This window comes from Lacerta agilis, chromosome 3, assembly GCF_009819535.1.
Source record: "Lacerta agilis isolate rLacAgi1 chromosome 3, rLacAgi1.pri, whole genome shotgun sequence".
NCBI classification, from domain to species: domain Eukaryota; kingdom Metazoa; phylum Chordata; class Lepidosauria; order Squamata; family Lacertidae; genus Lacerta; species Lacerta agilis.
Genome location: NC_046314.1, coordinates 93193569 through 93208244, shown reverse-complemented (window position 1 = coordinate 93208244; position 14676 = coordinate 93193569). Strand labels below are relative to the sequence as shown.

The 14676-nt window shown below is 41.4% G+C and overlaps 1 protein-coding gene across 1 annotated transcript in view; it reads left to right on the top strand.

Moving 5' to 3' along the window:
• The first annotated feature begins 3354 nt into the window (after positions 1 to 3354).
• CENPF (centromere protein F) overlaps positions 3355 to 14676 on the top strand; it is a 28175-nt gene continuing 16853 nt past the window's right edge. Inside the window, exons 1-10 of the mRNA XM_033145460.1 lie at positions 3355 to 3457; positions 5328 to 5523; positions 6144 to 6340; positions 6608 to 6717; positions 8018 to 8115; positions 8429 to 8720; positions 10120 to 10322; positions 11041 to 11166; positions 12479 to 12577; positions 13303 to 13425. Coding sequence (XP_033001351.1) covers positions 5362 to 5523; positions 6144 to 6340; positions 6608 to 6717; positions 8018 to 8115; positions 8429 to 8720; positions 10120 to 10322; positions 11041 to 11166; positions 12479 to 12577; positions 13303 to 13425 — 1410 coding nt within the window. The 5' untranslated portion in view covers positions 3355 to 3457; positions 5328 to 5361. The remainder of the gene's footprint in view (positions 3458 to 5327; positions 5524 to 6143; positions 6341 to 6607; positions 6718 to 8017; positions 8116 to 8428; positions 8721 to 10119; positions 10323 to 11040; positions 11167 to 12478; positions 12578 to 13302; positions 13426 to 14676) is intronic.

Here is a 14676-nt window from a genome sequence, read left to right as displayed (position 1 = left end):
GTGTACAAATTCTGGGTGTTGCACAGGCACCAAATATCCTTTCACTATCTTAACACACAACATGTACGTTAACAGAAGCTACAGCCGATGGCATTCATGCTGCGCAAGACGGTACTTTTTAAATTTCGTGATGTGCACCATAATTAATAAGTAAGAGTTTATTTTTCTAATGTCTGGTGTGCCAACTAATAGTTACATTTAGTAATTGTTCTTTTCTCTCTTTTTTTTTTCCTTTGGGAAAAGGAATTTGGATTACACAATGCTGGAAAACAAACCTGTTGTCATGAAGCATGAGCTAACATGTTTTAATACTTTATGGCTTACAGTTGCTAAAGCAGTACACTGAGCCAAATAGTTTTCATTAGGTTATCAACCATAAAAATAAAAAAGATGTCGAGCAAGATAACAGACTCAAGTTGTAGACTAAAAACACCATTGTTTTCCCCCTCAACATTGTGGAATTTTCTCTCTCTTTTATCCCTTTTATAGAGCCATGTTTCCTAATTTTGATTATAATTTTCCCAATAATTCAAGAAAAGTGTTCCAGACGAGAATTCTCAGACTCCATAGCAGCAGGGCAGGGCCATTCGTTTGTTTGTTTTGTGTGTGTGTGTGTTATTTAAATCACAGTTACTAGGAGTGCAATTCTATACATGCCTAATGAGAAGTAAGCGCCATTGAGTTCCATGTGCTTTATTCTCAGGTAAGTGGATATAGAACAGAGATGGAAAATCTCAGGTCCAAGGGGCTAAATGCAGCCTGCAAGCCTCTTTATCTGGTTCTCAAAACTCTATCTGAGCCACGTCCCTTAGGCCACATCTCTCACTGGCCCTGCTCTGTGCAGTGGTGGACTTTGGGCTCTCTCTCAGATTCCAGCAGCGCCCTGTGTGACGCTAGAATCTGGCGCCCCCCCACCTCTCTCACTCCATTCCACAGCATTGTTGTGGTGCCCCCTGCAACGCAGCATCCAGTGTGGCTGCACTGGTTGCACTACCCTAAAACTGCCTGTGCTCCGTGGCCTCCTCTAGTGATTTTACCCAGCTAGAATGTGTCCTTGAACTGTGATAACATATATTCCTTGCCTGGGTGGAGGTTGAAGAGTGGTGCATGTCTGGCCACACCCACCACTGGTATGTGGCCCCTGGAAGGCTATCCACAAAGGAATGTGGCCCTTGACCTGAAAAAGGTTCCCAGCCCCAGGCAAATGCAATAAAATATATCACATAATGGTTTCTGATTCTTAGGTGATATAACCCTGTCGCAACCTGCACATCCAAAAAAAGAAAAAGGCATGAGGTCATTACTTTTGAAATTATTGCCTTGACTAGCTTACAGACTCAGGTCTTTCAAGTCGGCACTTAAGAGTGTGAACATAAGCAGCTGTTTTTTCAACAGTGATGGGAATACTGATCTTCTGCCTGCGCTGAAGCCTGTTAAGTTCCCTTTAATATATTTTAATGGGATGTTAGCATGGGTAATGGGGAAAGGGTCAGTCTAACAGGTCTAAAGACCAGTCACAAATTAATAATAACAATTTCCATCTGCCTAAATGTCTATTCAAAAATGAGGATACGGTTTTCATAAGCTCACAAAGTCTCCATCAATGAAAATATGTGTTAAAAAAGATGTTTTTGTCAAGGCTGAGGAATGTCCCATACTTTCTCATTAGCATTCTGCTTGCATGAATCCTTTTCCTTCTGCTGTGGTGGATAGGATTGATTAAGTGCAGGAATAAGGATTGTAGCCTTATTGCTACACTGATGCCAAAAAACAAACTACCGTATTCCAAACACCATGCTAGTGATGTTCCAGAATGTGGTAATCTTTCGAAACAAGATCTAAATATTAGAGTCACCTGACAAACCTGGTGCAGCTAGAGTCCTGGTTATACAGCACTCTTAACATTTTATATTTAAAAAAACAAAAACCCACTGCAGACAGATTTCTGTTTTTCCTGTATAAAAGCAAACAGAATTGTTTTGCCTTTTCCTGTGGAAAAGGGAATCACCTAGTGGCAAGAACAGATAAGGTATCCTGATCTTTGTATTTTAAAAAAATCAGGCAAAGCTCATAAATGAAAGGAGCACATTATCAGTTACAGAATAGTCAACATCTTTATTATTGTATACATCATGGACTTAATTTTAAGTGGAATGACCTGAGAACAGTTGCTATCAAATATATATGTGCTCCATCTATTCCACCCTGCTCTTGCAGTGGCCAACCAGATGCCTATGGGAAGCCCATAAGAAGGACCAACACCAACAGAATTCTCCCCTTTTCAAAGCACTTATTTCAACTTTAATAGGGACTTAATATTTAATATTTAAATTAATAGGGACTTAATATTTAAAAGCGAAAGGAAAGTCCAATGCTGTAAGGCGTGCCTGGCGTGCTCTGGTCCATGGGGTCACGAAGAGTCGGAAACGACTGAACGACAACAATATTTCAATCCTATGCATGTTTAGTTAGAAGAAGCAAATCCACAATATCTTCCTCCTATGCTGAAACCAAACTTAATTACATGTAACTGAACTGAGCCCATCATCTTCCCATTTGCCTCTGTATTTATTCTTATCTAGATGTTTCCACTATTTTACTGTTCAGATATGAAGCTCCCTTTGGGCCAGCCATTATCTTTCAGCCTAAACAAGCTGTGAGGATAAAATGTTGGGAGTGGAGTGGGGGGTGGGAGAGCCATGCACACCACCTTGAATTAAATAAAGAAAACAAATCCCTCTGGGTGACACATCACAAAAAACACAAAAAAACCTGGGCTCCCTGTGCCCATCAGTCTCCACTGCTGGTCTCTTCAGCAGTGAGGACTGGGCATAGCAGATCCGTCCAGGCATAAAGAGCAAACAAAGGGGGTTCCGGACAGCCTTGTTGGGATTACTGTCTCTAATCCACGAGAGTTCACGCCATGATAAACTGGTTAGTCTTTATTGCTGTGGTGGCTCATCTTTCCCCACGCCCCGTGTTGTGGACTACAACTCCCATTACCGCTGACCATTCCCCATGCTCGCGGGGGCTGATGGGAGTTGTAGTCCATAAGGTCTGGCGGGAACCCACGATGCTTTACAAAAACTCCTTTGTTGCCTTTTGTGACGCGACTCTGAAAGGAACTCTAGGCGCGTTCGCTGTTGGATAAAAAGAAAGCGCAACGTCGCCTCCCGCCTTTATTTTCCCGCCCTTCCAGCCAATGAGGTTTGAAGAGGAAACCCAAACACGCTACTCAGAAGCGAGGTGTCGTCACACCAGCCGGTGATTTCCTATTGGCTCAACTGAAGAACGCAGGAAAGAGATTGACGTTCGGGGCTGGCCAATCGGCGTCCCGGCTTGTCCTCCGCTAACCGCCTGCGTCGGGGTCCGGGAGATGGTGGCAGGTTTGAATCCTCTGTGAAGCGCTGAATGAGAAGCTAAGGCGAGATCCTGGGTGTTGCAGCGGGAAAAGAAGGTAGGAGAGCGGATCTTCCCGTGGGATGGACTCAGATCAGAATATATGCCTTGCATTACTATTTTTATATTATGCACAGCTTTCATTGTATAGTTTATGTGTCTGTTTATCGTTTGTGTGTATGTGTAGAATTAGATAGATAGATAAATATTTATCTATTTGATGTGATGTTCAGAAGTTTAAGCCTCACGAAGTTCCATAGGGCTTACTCCCCAGTAGAACTGCATAGGTTTGCACTGACGTTCTTCAGTAGATTTCTAAAAAGAAACTTAACCGTGCACTTCAATACATGTCTGCTCATAAGAAACTCTCGTTGCATCCAGTGGGGCTCCCTCCCAAGTAAGCGGCGGAATAGAATTGCAGCCTTACTTCCAGGCAGGTGTAAAATCTAAAGTGAATGGAAATTTCGAAGCCGTGGAAAACTGCTCCCTGCCCCCTCTCCACCTGTCTGGGAAACAGAGTTTTTGGGTGGTTCGATATGTTGCATTTTGCAGGACTTGTGCATTTTGTTTTGTTTTTTTTGTAAGTGCTCTTTACATATCAGTAGCCACTTCGTTATTCCAGGAACATAAAACTAGCTTCTGGGCCCAAATTCAAAGTGCTGGTTTTGACCTACCGTATAAGCCTTAAACAGCATAGGACCACAATGCCTCAAGGTCCACTTCTCTTTGCATTCATCATCTGAGACCCTTCTTTACGTGCCTCCTTCATCAGAGGTTCGGAGGGTGTCAACACAAGAACAGGCCTTCTCGGTTATATTCTCCTACCGATGGAGAACTCTACAATGGCTCTTGTGTACCCCATAAGGGAATAAGGGCAGATTTTTGTTTATTACAAAGCCATTGATAGGCTGATTTTCCATGAATTGGTCAAATCCCCCTTTAGAAGTTGTCTATGGAGTGCTCTCTTAAAATTACTATTACTATATAGAATTACTATTCATGGCCTTATCGCGCACAGAGGACAGTAGTTCTTTCCAGCTCTCACCTGGGAGACTAACCATTCCCTGTCTCTCACTCAGGGTCCTTCATAATCCATCTACTACCCCAGTGAGGATGCAGTCTATGGACCATAACAAAGGCTCCAGACATAGGACTCCAAAGGGAGAAGAAAAACAAAAGAAAGAAAAAACAAAGGAAAAAGTGTGAGAGAGATGAATAAAATAAAAAGAAGAAAAGAACAACAATTAGCAATAAAATAAAATAACACACAACCACATCCTGATCTCCCCCACATGGCCCATCTGAAGGTTAGGATTGCAGCATGACTTAAAAATGTTTGTGTACTTGGTTTTTATTTGTATAAACCACATAAAAATCGGCTTTGACGTTAAGTGGCATATAAATTAGTAATAATAACTGAGGGCTCAATCCACGCACCACCTTTCACCTCAGCCTTCGGCTCTGAAGTGAACAAGCAAGACCCCAGCCCACTTTCATTCACACACACACACACACACACATATATATATATATATATATATATATATATACACGGTATGTATATATAATATAATATTATATATATATATATATATATCACACACCAGTCAACAGTATAACAAAACAAATAACATACATAAAAGAAAACATTTCTATACATGAAAAATTCCTTCCACCTATAATGACTTCCGCCCACTTTCTAAATTAGTACATAACTGAGGAATAAGACTCATAGACACAAAATCTATCATTTATTTCAATCATATGGGCCAGCCTTTTCCAACCTGGTGCCCTTCCAACAATTTGGGCTGATAGGAGTTGCAGTCCGAAACATCTAGAGGGCACCAGCTTGGCAAAGGCTAGCAGAGAAATATTTGTGGCAATGCCTTTAAGGTCATTATTTTTCTCCCCCGGCCCCCTTTGTGAAGCCTCCTGTTCCTTAAGGTGTCGGAATCTGACGAGATGAGCTGGGCTGTGGAAGAGTGGAAGGAAGGCCTTTCCACAAGAGCCCTTAACAAGATTCAAGAACTTGAAAGTCAACTTGAGAAGCTTAAAAAAGAGCGACAGCAAAGGCAGTTTCAGCTGGAGTCTCTGGAGGCTGCTTTGCAAAAGCAGAAGCAGAAGGTAGTATAACTATATAGATATAAATATAGGACCAATTTAGGGGACAAGCTGATATTGCTAGTATATTCTCATAATTTTTTCATTGCTTCAATTAAAAAGGAAATATGTAGTATTTCTGCTTCTAGCAAGTTTTTACTGTACAACCAGTTTAATGACTAGAAGCTGAGTAGGGGAAGAGCCACAGTGCCCAGAACCACCATGAATGTCATACATTATCCTTGGGGGCAACTTAAAAAGGATGACACTATAATTTATTTACAAGGGCACCACACTGGCTAGCTTTGGTTTAACACTTAGAGTAGACTTTTCATATTCTACTCCAATGTTATGTTGATACCCCATTGAAAAACAGTCCGGAGATAAATAGTAACTCTTCTCCAGAACTGATTAACGTGGTTTTTCACAGAACAGCAGTGAAAGTCGTCGTCGTCGTCACTTTTAATTTGTATACCGTCTTTGTAATTTACAATACTCAAGATGGTTTACAAGCTGAAGAAAAAAAATAACGTACACCTTATAACAATCTACAGCAATTCAAAAATGTGATAATAAAACATAACTTTAAAATAGGCAACCTACATCAAGTCATACTGGGTGTGGCTGTGTACTCTTCCGATTAGGTGGAAAATGAAAAAAACGAAGGGGCGACGCTGAAGAGAGAAAACCAGAACTTGATGGAACTCTGTGACAGCCTAGAGAAAACCAGGCAGAAACTTTCTCATGAACTTCAGGTGAAAGAATCGCAAGTCAGCGTTCAAGAAGGACAACTCCTCTCAAGCAAGAAACAAACTGAAAGGCTTGAACAAGAACTTAAAAGGTGAGGTTCTATGAGCCGAGCTCCTCCCAACCAGGGGTTAGTCGTCTTTGCTCTATTAGATGCAAGGTAACTTGCTTCTAAGTGAGTGTGCAATGGATTGCTAAGTAAGTTATTTGAGCTTGGGTCACAATAAAATCATGGCTAACTTGTCCCCAACGATTTTAATGTGACCTAAGTTCAGCTAATTTAGTCTGAATCCAAACTGACATTTATTATTATTAAGGTAACTTTCCATGCCTTTATTTTTTATTTTTTATAAAAAAATAGATACAAATATGAACTAGAAAGAAGCCAGAAAACCTTTGCTGGTGCAGATATATCTTTCAATAGTACACCACAGAAGAACTTCGCTGCGCCTTCAACACCAAGTTGCAATGGTATATTTTGTTTTTATCTTAAGAACTTTATAGACAGAGTTCCTAACTTTCATTTTATCTTTAGTTTCTTCATATCAACATATAATATAATCTATCCCAGTTTCTTATGTTTTGCATGCTCTTTTTATGTATTGCCCAACCGGCCTCCAGATTCCAGTTTTTCTCTATAATTTCCTTGTTTCCTTAACATTATGTCCAGCTTAACAACTGCTTTTTGCTGTCAAATATTTCACTCTTTCCTCATTTCCAACTATCCTTCCTCACTTTTGCATGCATAATTCTGACGATCGTTAAAAGTGCAACACTTGGATACCAGTGTCCTTTGTTACTCTTTTTCCTTAACACAATTCAACAAACATAAAATTAGTAAGCCAGGGCTCTTTGCTTAATACACCATATTGTATATAATATACAATTATATTACATATAAACAGTTGCTCCTGATTTGTTCCTCCTCTGGTACGAGTGGATGAACAAGCCAGAAGAGGACAGCTTAGCCTTATGCCTGTACTTGGGACAAAAGTTTGTTTCACCCTAACAAACCACACTTGTTAGCCAGCCTTAACTCGTGGTTGGTTTCTTACGGAAAAACAAACCTCAGGTTCAGGTTCAGACATAATACTAGACTGTCCTCTATACAGTGGTACATCAAGTTACAAACGCCTCAGGTTACAAACTCCGTTAACCTGGAAGAGTTACCTCAAGTTGAGAACTTTGCCCCAGGATGAGAATGGAAATCGTGTGCCGGCGGTGCAGCGGCAGCAAGAGGCCCCATTAGCGAAAGCATGCCTCTAGTTAAGAACAGTTTCAGGTTGAGAACGGATTAAGTTCGTAAGTAGAGGTACCACCTGGTTTGTTTGCCCTAGGGATTGCGAATCTACGGCCTTCTAGAAATTGTTCGACTCTACCTTACATCAGTCCTAGCCAGAATGACCAAAGGTCAGGGATGATAGGAATTGTAGTCCAGCAATATTTGGAAGGCCACACATTCCAAACTTCTGGTTTACAAGATGCCATTTTTCTAGTTGTCAAGAAGCTCTTGCACTGGTGTGGAGCAAGGGTAGAGTGCTTTTTGCACGCTCTGGTTTCTTAATCCAAGTACTTTAGCTTGCCTCTGTATGCAGACAGAGCCATTATGTATCGTAAAGGATGCTCCTTACATCAGAATGGCATGATTTGCTAGTATGCCATGTTGAGAAACATCACATTTCAGTATCTTTGTTCTTTCTATAAGGACACACACAGACGTATAACATTTGCCTCATAAGCTTATTGAGATGTTTATGTTTTGCACAAACAGATTCAAAGTTTGAGGAGCTTCAAGTAAAATACAACAAAGAAACAGAAGAAAGGAGGAGGTTGGAAGCTGAACTGAAGAGCGTGAAGTGTCAAGTAATGGTATGAAACAAGGCTTAGAATGCTGTTAACACAAAGAATTGGTTCAGCATAGGAAAGGTGGAGTTTCTCAACCAAAAGAAAGCTAAACAAAATATGGGAAGCAGCCCGCAGTTGACTTTCAGATTACAAAACTGTCATACAGGTTGAAGAATGATGAATGGGTGGAGGTTTTGATTCTCCTCATAAAGAACAGTATGCTCTGTTGTTTGTTCCAGCTCTCAGTAGTCATTCTTTTTCTCCGAAGAATCTTCTGTATTGAGGCCAGTCCAATTAGGTAAGCATTTTCTCTCTCTCTCTCCTTTGTTTTTAAAAGAAAACAGTCCCCTCGCATCCTGAAAGTACTATAAGTCGCAGAGAAATTGCCCGGCAACAGGCTTCCTCGTCTGTGTTCTCATGGCAACAAGAGAAAACGCCAAGCCGGCCTTTATCCAGTAGTCAAGAAACTCCTGTAAGCAGCAGGTCAATGCCATCACATTTTCCTTGGGAATCTGGGACAACTCCTAGTCACAAAGACCGGAGATCGGCAAAGAAAGAGTTCACCAGCAGCGTCTCAGACAGCTGCAAGGACTCTTCATTCATTGACAAGATGAAAATCCAGAACCAAGGTATCTCGCAAATATCGTAACAAACTTGAACTCGTTCTTGAACTTTGCAGTTAGTTAGCTTCCTGCAACACAATGCAACTGATGTCCTTGCAATGCTGGCACTACAGTGGTATAGTAGCGCTCATTCCAGATTGCAAATGCTTGCACCATGGATGGAGAACCTGTGGCCCTCCAGATGTTGGATTCCATTTGCCCAGCCACGATTTGGAGTCCAGCTATATCCGGGGGTCTACAGGTTCTGCATCCCTGAGTTACAGGCTTGCACAAGATCAGGACATTAAAAGGTGTCCTGCAAACATTATTATTTTTATTCTATGAAGAGATCTCAAAAGAATTTAAGTATTATTATTATTATTTTATCATTTTATTATAAATATCAATACATTACAAAACAATATATACTTAACATTACATTACATATATAACATACAACACACACCTCACCTTCACCACCCCGTCAACCTACCTACCAACCAAGACGCGAACATACCGTACTGTGACTTCCAACCAGTCTCCTTGTGTAATTTTGTCATTCATTAAATCTATGCACATTTCATATTGCTTATTTTGTTTTTCTTTTGTAATAATTACGTCTTTTCTCTCGTCTAACTTCTCTGTTTATTAGATTTATTTATACATCTGTCAGGAGATTTGTATTTTCTATATAAATCTTGAGATAGTCTTTAAATACTGACCAATCTTTATTGACTCTTTGTATGGTGTTTCCTCTTAATCTCCCAGATAATTTGCAAGCTGTGAGTACTCCATCATTTTTATGAACCAGTCAATTTTTGTGGGAATGTTATTGCTTTTCCAATTTTTGGCTATTAGAATCCTAGCTGCGGTGGTCGCATATATAAATATGGGTCGGGCAGTTTTTTCAATTTCTCGTGGCATAATACCAAGTAATAGAGCCTCAGGTTTTTTGTTAATGGAGAATTTAAACATTTTTTTTAAAAAAACTTCATTGTAAATAACCTCCCAAAATTATCTTATTTTCTTGCACTCCCACCACATGTGGATAAACGTGCCTGTTCCTTCTTTACACCTCCAACACATATTCGTATTATTTTTATATATATTTGCCAATTTGACTGGAGTTAAGTACCACCTGTATTGCATTTTCATTATATTTTCTCTTAAATTATATCAGAGAGTGAATCTAATATCTTTTCCCCCATAATCGTTCCTAGTCACTCATAGGTATATTATGCCAGAATTTAAGTATGATTTTTTAAGAGGGTTTCATGGCAGATGTGTTTACAAAGCTAAGTTAACAATGCATTTTACAAACTCATATGCAGAGATGATTTTGATATCTCCCTGTAGAGAAGCAAGCAAACTCTGTCCAAGGTACATGAAGCAACACTGTATTATTCACACTTTTGTGTATATACAGAGTTAAGATCCAGAATTCAAGAACTGGAACGTAATCTGCAGATTCAAACACAGGATTTGAAATCAACCGTGGCTAAACTTCAGGAAACTAAGCTGCAGCTGGAACATATAAAAACGGAGTCGAAAGAAAAAGATACAGCTCTGAACAAGAGTAGAAACGAAGTAACTAGAATTAACGCACAACTTGACCAGACCACCAATCAGGTAAGGTGCTTTCTTAAATCCTAGACTTTTTAAGAAGCATTTCCCACATGCATGCACAACACTCATTGAATACTTTTGTGGATCTGATTTTGGAGAGACATTCATATAATCTGATATCTGCTGAAGCAATGCTTTTCAGTGGACCTCAGTAGTGGTTGATGTGGGGCAGAACCATGGAACCACCGTCCTGACATCTCCTATGTAAGCCTGATGTGGTGGAATTCAATTCTGTTATCCAGTCTACCATCTAATTAATCTAGTTTTCTGCCTAATATGATTTTAAATTTGGGATTGACTGGCCAACTATCTCTCTGTCTGTCTGTCTGTCTGTCTGTCTATCTATCTATCTCTTCCTCCCCCCACAACAACAACAAAAATCCTGGCCCTAATTTTAAGTCTTTCATTATGCCATATACTGAAATAAGTTATGGCTATATTTGTTGAGTTGTTGTCTTTGCTTGTAAGAACTGGGAAAAAAGCATTTTAACAGCAGCAATCCCACCTGAGCAGGTTAAATGTCGTCTTTCCCAGTTCTCTGTGAGGGTGACAACTTCCTTACATCACGCTTCACAATTATTCATCCATAAATTATTCTTATTTGTTTTATTCTAAGATACTCTACTGGTTTCCCCCCCCCCTTCCAGCTATAATTTAATTCAGCTCATATTAGTTCCAGATATTTCTAACCCTTGTGATATTTAAATTACTCGTTTTATAGCACACCGCGTCCGAGGAAAGAGTGAAAAGGCTTTCAGAGGAGCTGAACTGCCAGAGACAAAATTTTGAAAGAGCCCAAAACTCTTTGCAACAGAAAATGAAAGAGAAAGAGAAAGAGTACCAGGAGGTAAAGCCAGGGAAGGGGGAAATTCTCACAAGTGAAAGGGGGGTGGGGGAGCCAATGGGTCCCTGGAATGATCCTGCTAATGTTCAGTCCTGCATCGCACTTCCATCAGCCCACATTCACAGGTGAACAGCCTTACTTACAGTGCAAGACTTTTTTCATGTCTGCTCAGAAGTAAAGCCCCATTCAGTTGACTGGGAGTTACTCCCAGGCTGTGTGCAAATAAGACTTTGGCGATCATAACTTCTAATGTACTTTGTACAGTTGCAAAGGAAATTGCTTACACAAATGTCTGGCAAAATTGGTTTAGAAAAATCTTTCCTTTTCTCCTTTTGTAAGGAAAATAAAATGTTTGGGGTTGCTGCTTGATCCTTGGGATGGGATGGGAGACAAAAGGGAGTAATCCAGAGAAGTTGGCATGCAGTGGTGGTCTTCACACATAACACTGGCAATGAACGGAAGCAAGTTTATTGGTTTGTTTCTTGATTTCTTCGGCATCTTTCGAAATACCAGGACCATCAAGGTTTAAAGAAGATTTGCATTTCTTCTAAGAATGAAGACCAGCAGTAAATTAAAACATATATATTCCCATTCTAGTTCGTGGAAAAAGTGCTTCTTTTTTCCTTCCAAATAACCATGTGTAGGATTGCAGCTTCAATATGCCCTGCTCCTTAATATTTCTTTCGTTCCAGCCCGAGATTTCCTGCCACAAGTTGCATACCAGCAGATATGTTTGATTTTTCTCCTACGTCCTCCAGCGTTGCCTACTTAGGCTAGGATCCGCACACCTACTTAAGCTAACATGCAGAGTGTGCAATCTCAGTGGAGTTTTTGCCTTTCCCCCCTTTGTTTTCTTTGAACTCCTAACCTTCATGCCATGTCACAAGCTGCTTTTGAAACTCTTCTCGGTTTCCAAAGCAATTTGCCATAGGAGGGCAGCTGTTCAAGGAAAACTAAGTCTCTAAAGCCCCACTGGGCTGATGGTACTAGTTTTACAGGCCATAGATGTCATTCAGTGAATCGTACATGCAATTGAATCCGTCCCACCCTTCTTGTCAACAAAATCATAATCAAAAAGACTGAAGTGGAGCAGTAGAAAATATCTGTTTATATATTCCAATTTCCTCATTGTTCCCTTCTTAGTAAAAGGCTAACCAACAAAAATTCACGCAGGTCTTCAGGGTGCATAGCAACTGGGAAGTTTCACCCATTATTTTTTTTCCTTCACTGCCTGAGATCAGGTCAGGAATATCCAACAATTTACCACATTCCTGGTTTATAATCATTTTGATTTTCCCCAACGCCTCTATTTTAGGAAGCATCTCTCCAGCTCAATCAGGTGAAAACTAAATTGCAAGGGGAACTGCATCAAGCCAAGAACAACTACAATCTTCTTCAAGCAGAACTCGAGAAAGTAGGTAGTTTTTAAACATGGCCGGTAAGGGGGAGGGATCCTAGAACTTTATAGAGTCGGGTGGGATCTTGGAGGTGATCTTGTGCAGCTCCCTCAGTGCATGAACCTTTCAAGTCAATGACATTTTTTTTATTTAAAGAAAACATCCAGCCGCTGCTGAAATAACTCCAGTAAGGGACAGCTCACCACTTCCTGAGGCCGTTTGGTTCACCAAGCGCTCTTTAATTAATTATTTTCAATTTAGTATCTTTTATTACATTTATATCCCACTATTTCTCCAGGGAGCTCAAGGTGATGCACATATCCCCCTCTGCATTTTTTCCTCACAGCAACCCTGTGAGGTAGGCTAGGCTGAGAGATAGTGAGTAGCCTGAGGTCACCCAATGAGCTTCATGGTCTCCCAGGTCCTGGGCACTAGACCACCCTGGCTTTCTTAATGCTGAGCAGAAATCTGCCTTGGTTCTAGGCCTGCTCTCTGAAGCAACAAGTTTGCTCTGCCTTCTGTCTTCTCTCCTTAGCCTTCTCCAGGCTCAACAAACTTGGCTCTTTTAAACGTTCCTAATAGATCGTGGTTTCTAGACCCCTCATCATCCCGGTCACTGACCTCTAAAAACATGCTTCTAAGTGGCCTCTTCTGTGAATCCCCAGCTGCGCTGAAAATATTTCTGTATCGTTTAATGTCACACATGGCCGCAAAGTAAAACTTGCCATCTTTCCCCCTTTAGACTCGGTCTGCAAAGCAGCAATTGGAAAAAAAGGTTGATGATTTTTCACAGAAGTTGAGTCGAGCGGACCAGGCTACTCAGGCAGTGCAGCTGAAGGAAAGCGAACTGAAAAAAGCCTGTGAGGTAAACAGAATTACAGGAATAACTGCATATTTACGACCCATGGTCTGGTGTTGCTGGTGTGAATCCCACTTGCCCTTTCAGTTCTGACAAAGAAGAGATATATTTAGGAGCAGGACACTGCATGACCCATCAACTGCACAGTTAACAATATCACTGTGACCCGGCCCAGAGCAGTCAGAATGGCTGTCAGCCGCAACCTGCAAGCCAGAGAGAGAGAAAGAGAGAGAGAGCGCAAGTGTTGGTGGCGAGAGATAATGGAGGTTTTTGCCTTATGACCGTGTATCAGCTGATATATATTTGAACTTTCAATCTGCAGCGAAGGGCCTGGTTAGCTGAAGTGTATTGTTCCTGCAAACTTATTTAGCCACTCCCACTGTAGCCCTGTGAAACACAGCCCAAGGTTTTCCGTAGGAGTCCCCTCCAATCCTCTGGAGAGACTCTTCAAAAGGTGGCATCCAGGAGGCGTTTGTGAGGTATCTTTTGTCTTCATTACTGGCGCTTTCAGCCAAATGAGGCAAGCTGCAGATCCGTCTGGAAATGCCTGTGACTGCTTCCCATCCAGTGAAATGATTGCTGCTGCAGAGCCTCTGGTCTGTGCAGTGCCCAGGCTCCCAGATAGGCTGAGGTTTTGCCAGACCCCCGGCTACCTAAGCTTTTATTGGGGAGGGGGGAGGTGACACTGCAGGGCAGCGGGTTTGTGTGCCCCGCCATTAATAAGAGGCTCTGGCAAACATTAACGGAGTCTACAGCTCTTTGCACCTGTCATCTCAAAAGAGTGATGTGCCTGCTGGTAGCATCACTGGGAGAACTGGGATGTGGGAGGAGAAAAGCCAAGCCGCTGGGGGGGGGGGGGGTGAATAAAAGAGTATCTCGTTGCTTCCTTGCGCACAGTTTGATGATGAAGGCCAGAGCTCGTGTCTTCTGTCAAAGTCCCGTGAGCTTATTGGTCCGGCCTCTAATGATAATCACACACAGGATGCAAAGCCCCATTGCGCTCTGCATCCGTTTAAGCCACTTGACCGTGATCGTATTCCAGCAGCGCTTTTTAAATCGCCGGCTAATGGTCCTTATGCTTGTGCTTAAAACTGTTAAGGAGCCTTTAACTGCAGGATGCTCATTATGCACCGCGCATCCAAAAGAAAAAGCCAGAAAAACCCTGAGCTTTTGCATTTGGGCACTTGTGTGTGGGAAACGTTGGCGCTGCAGTTTGCCTCTCCTCTTTCTTATGGGAGCTGAGCGGGGGTTGCGGCA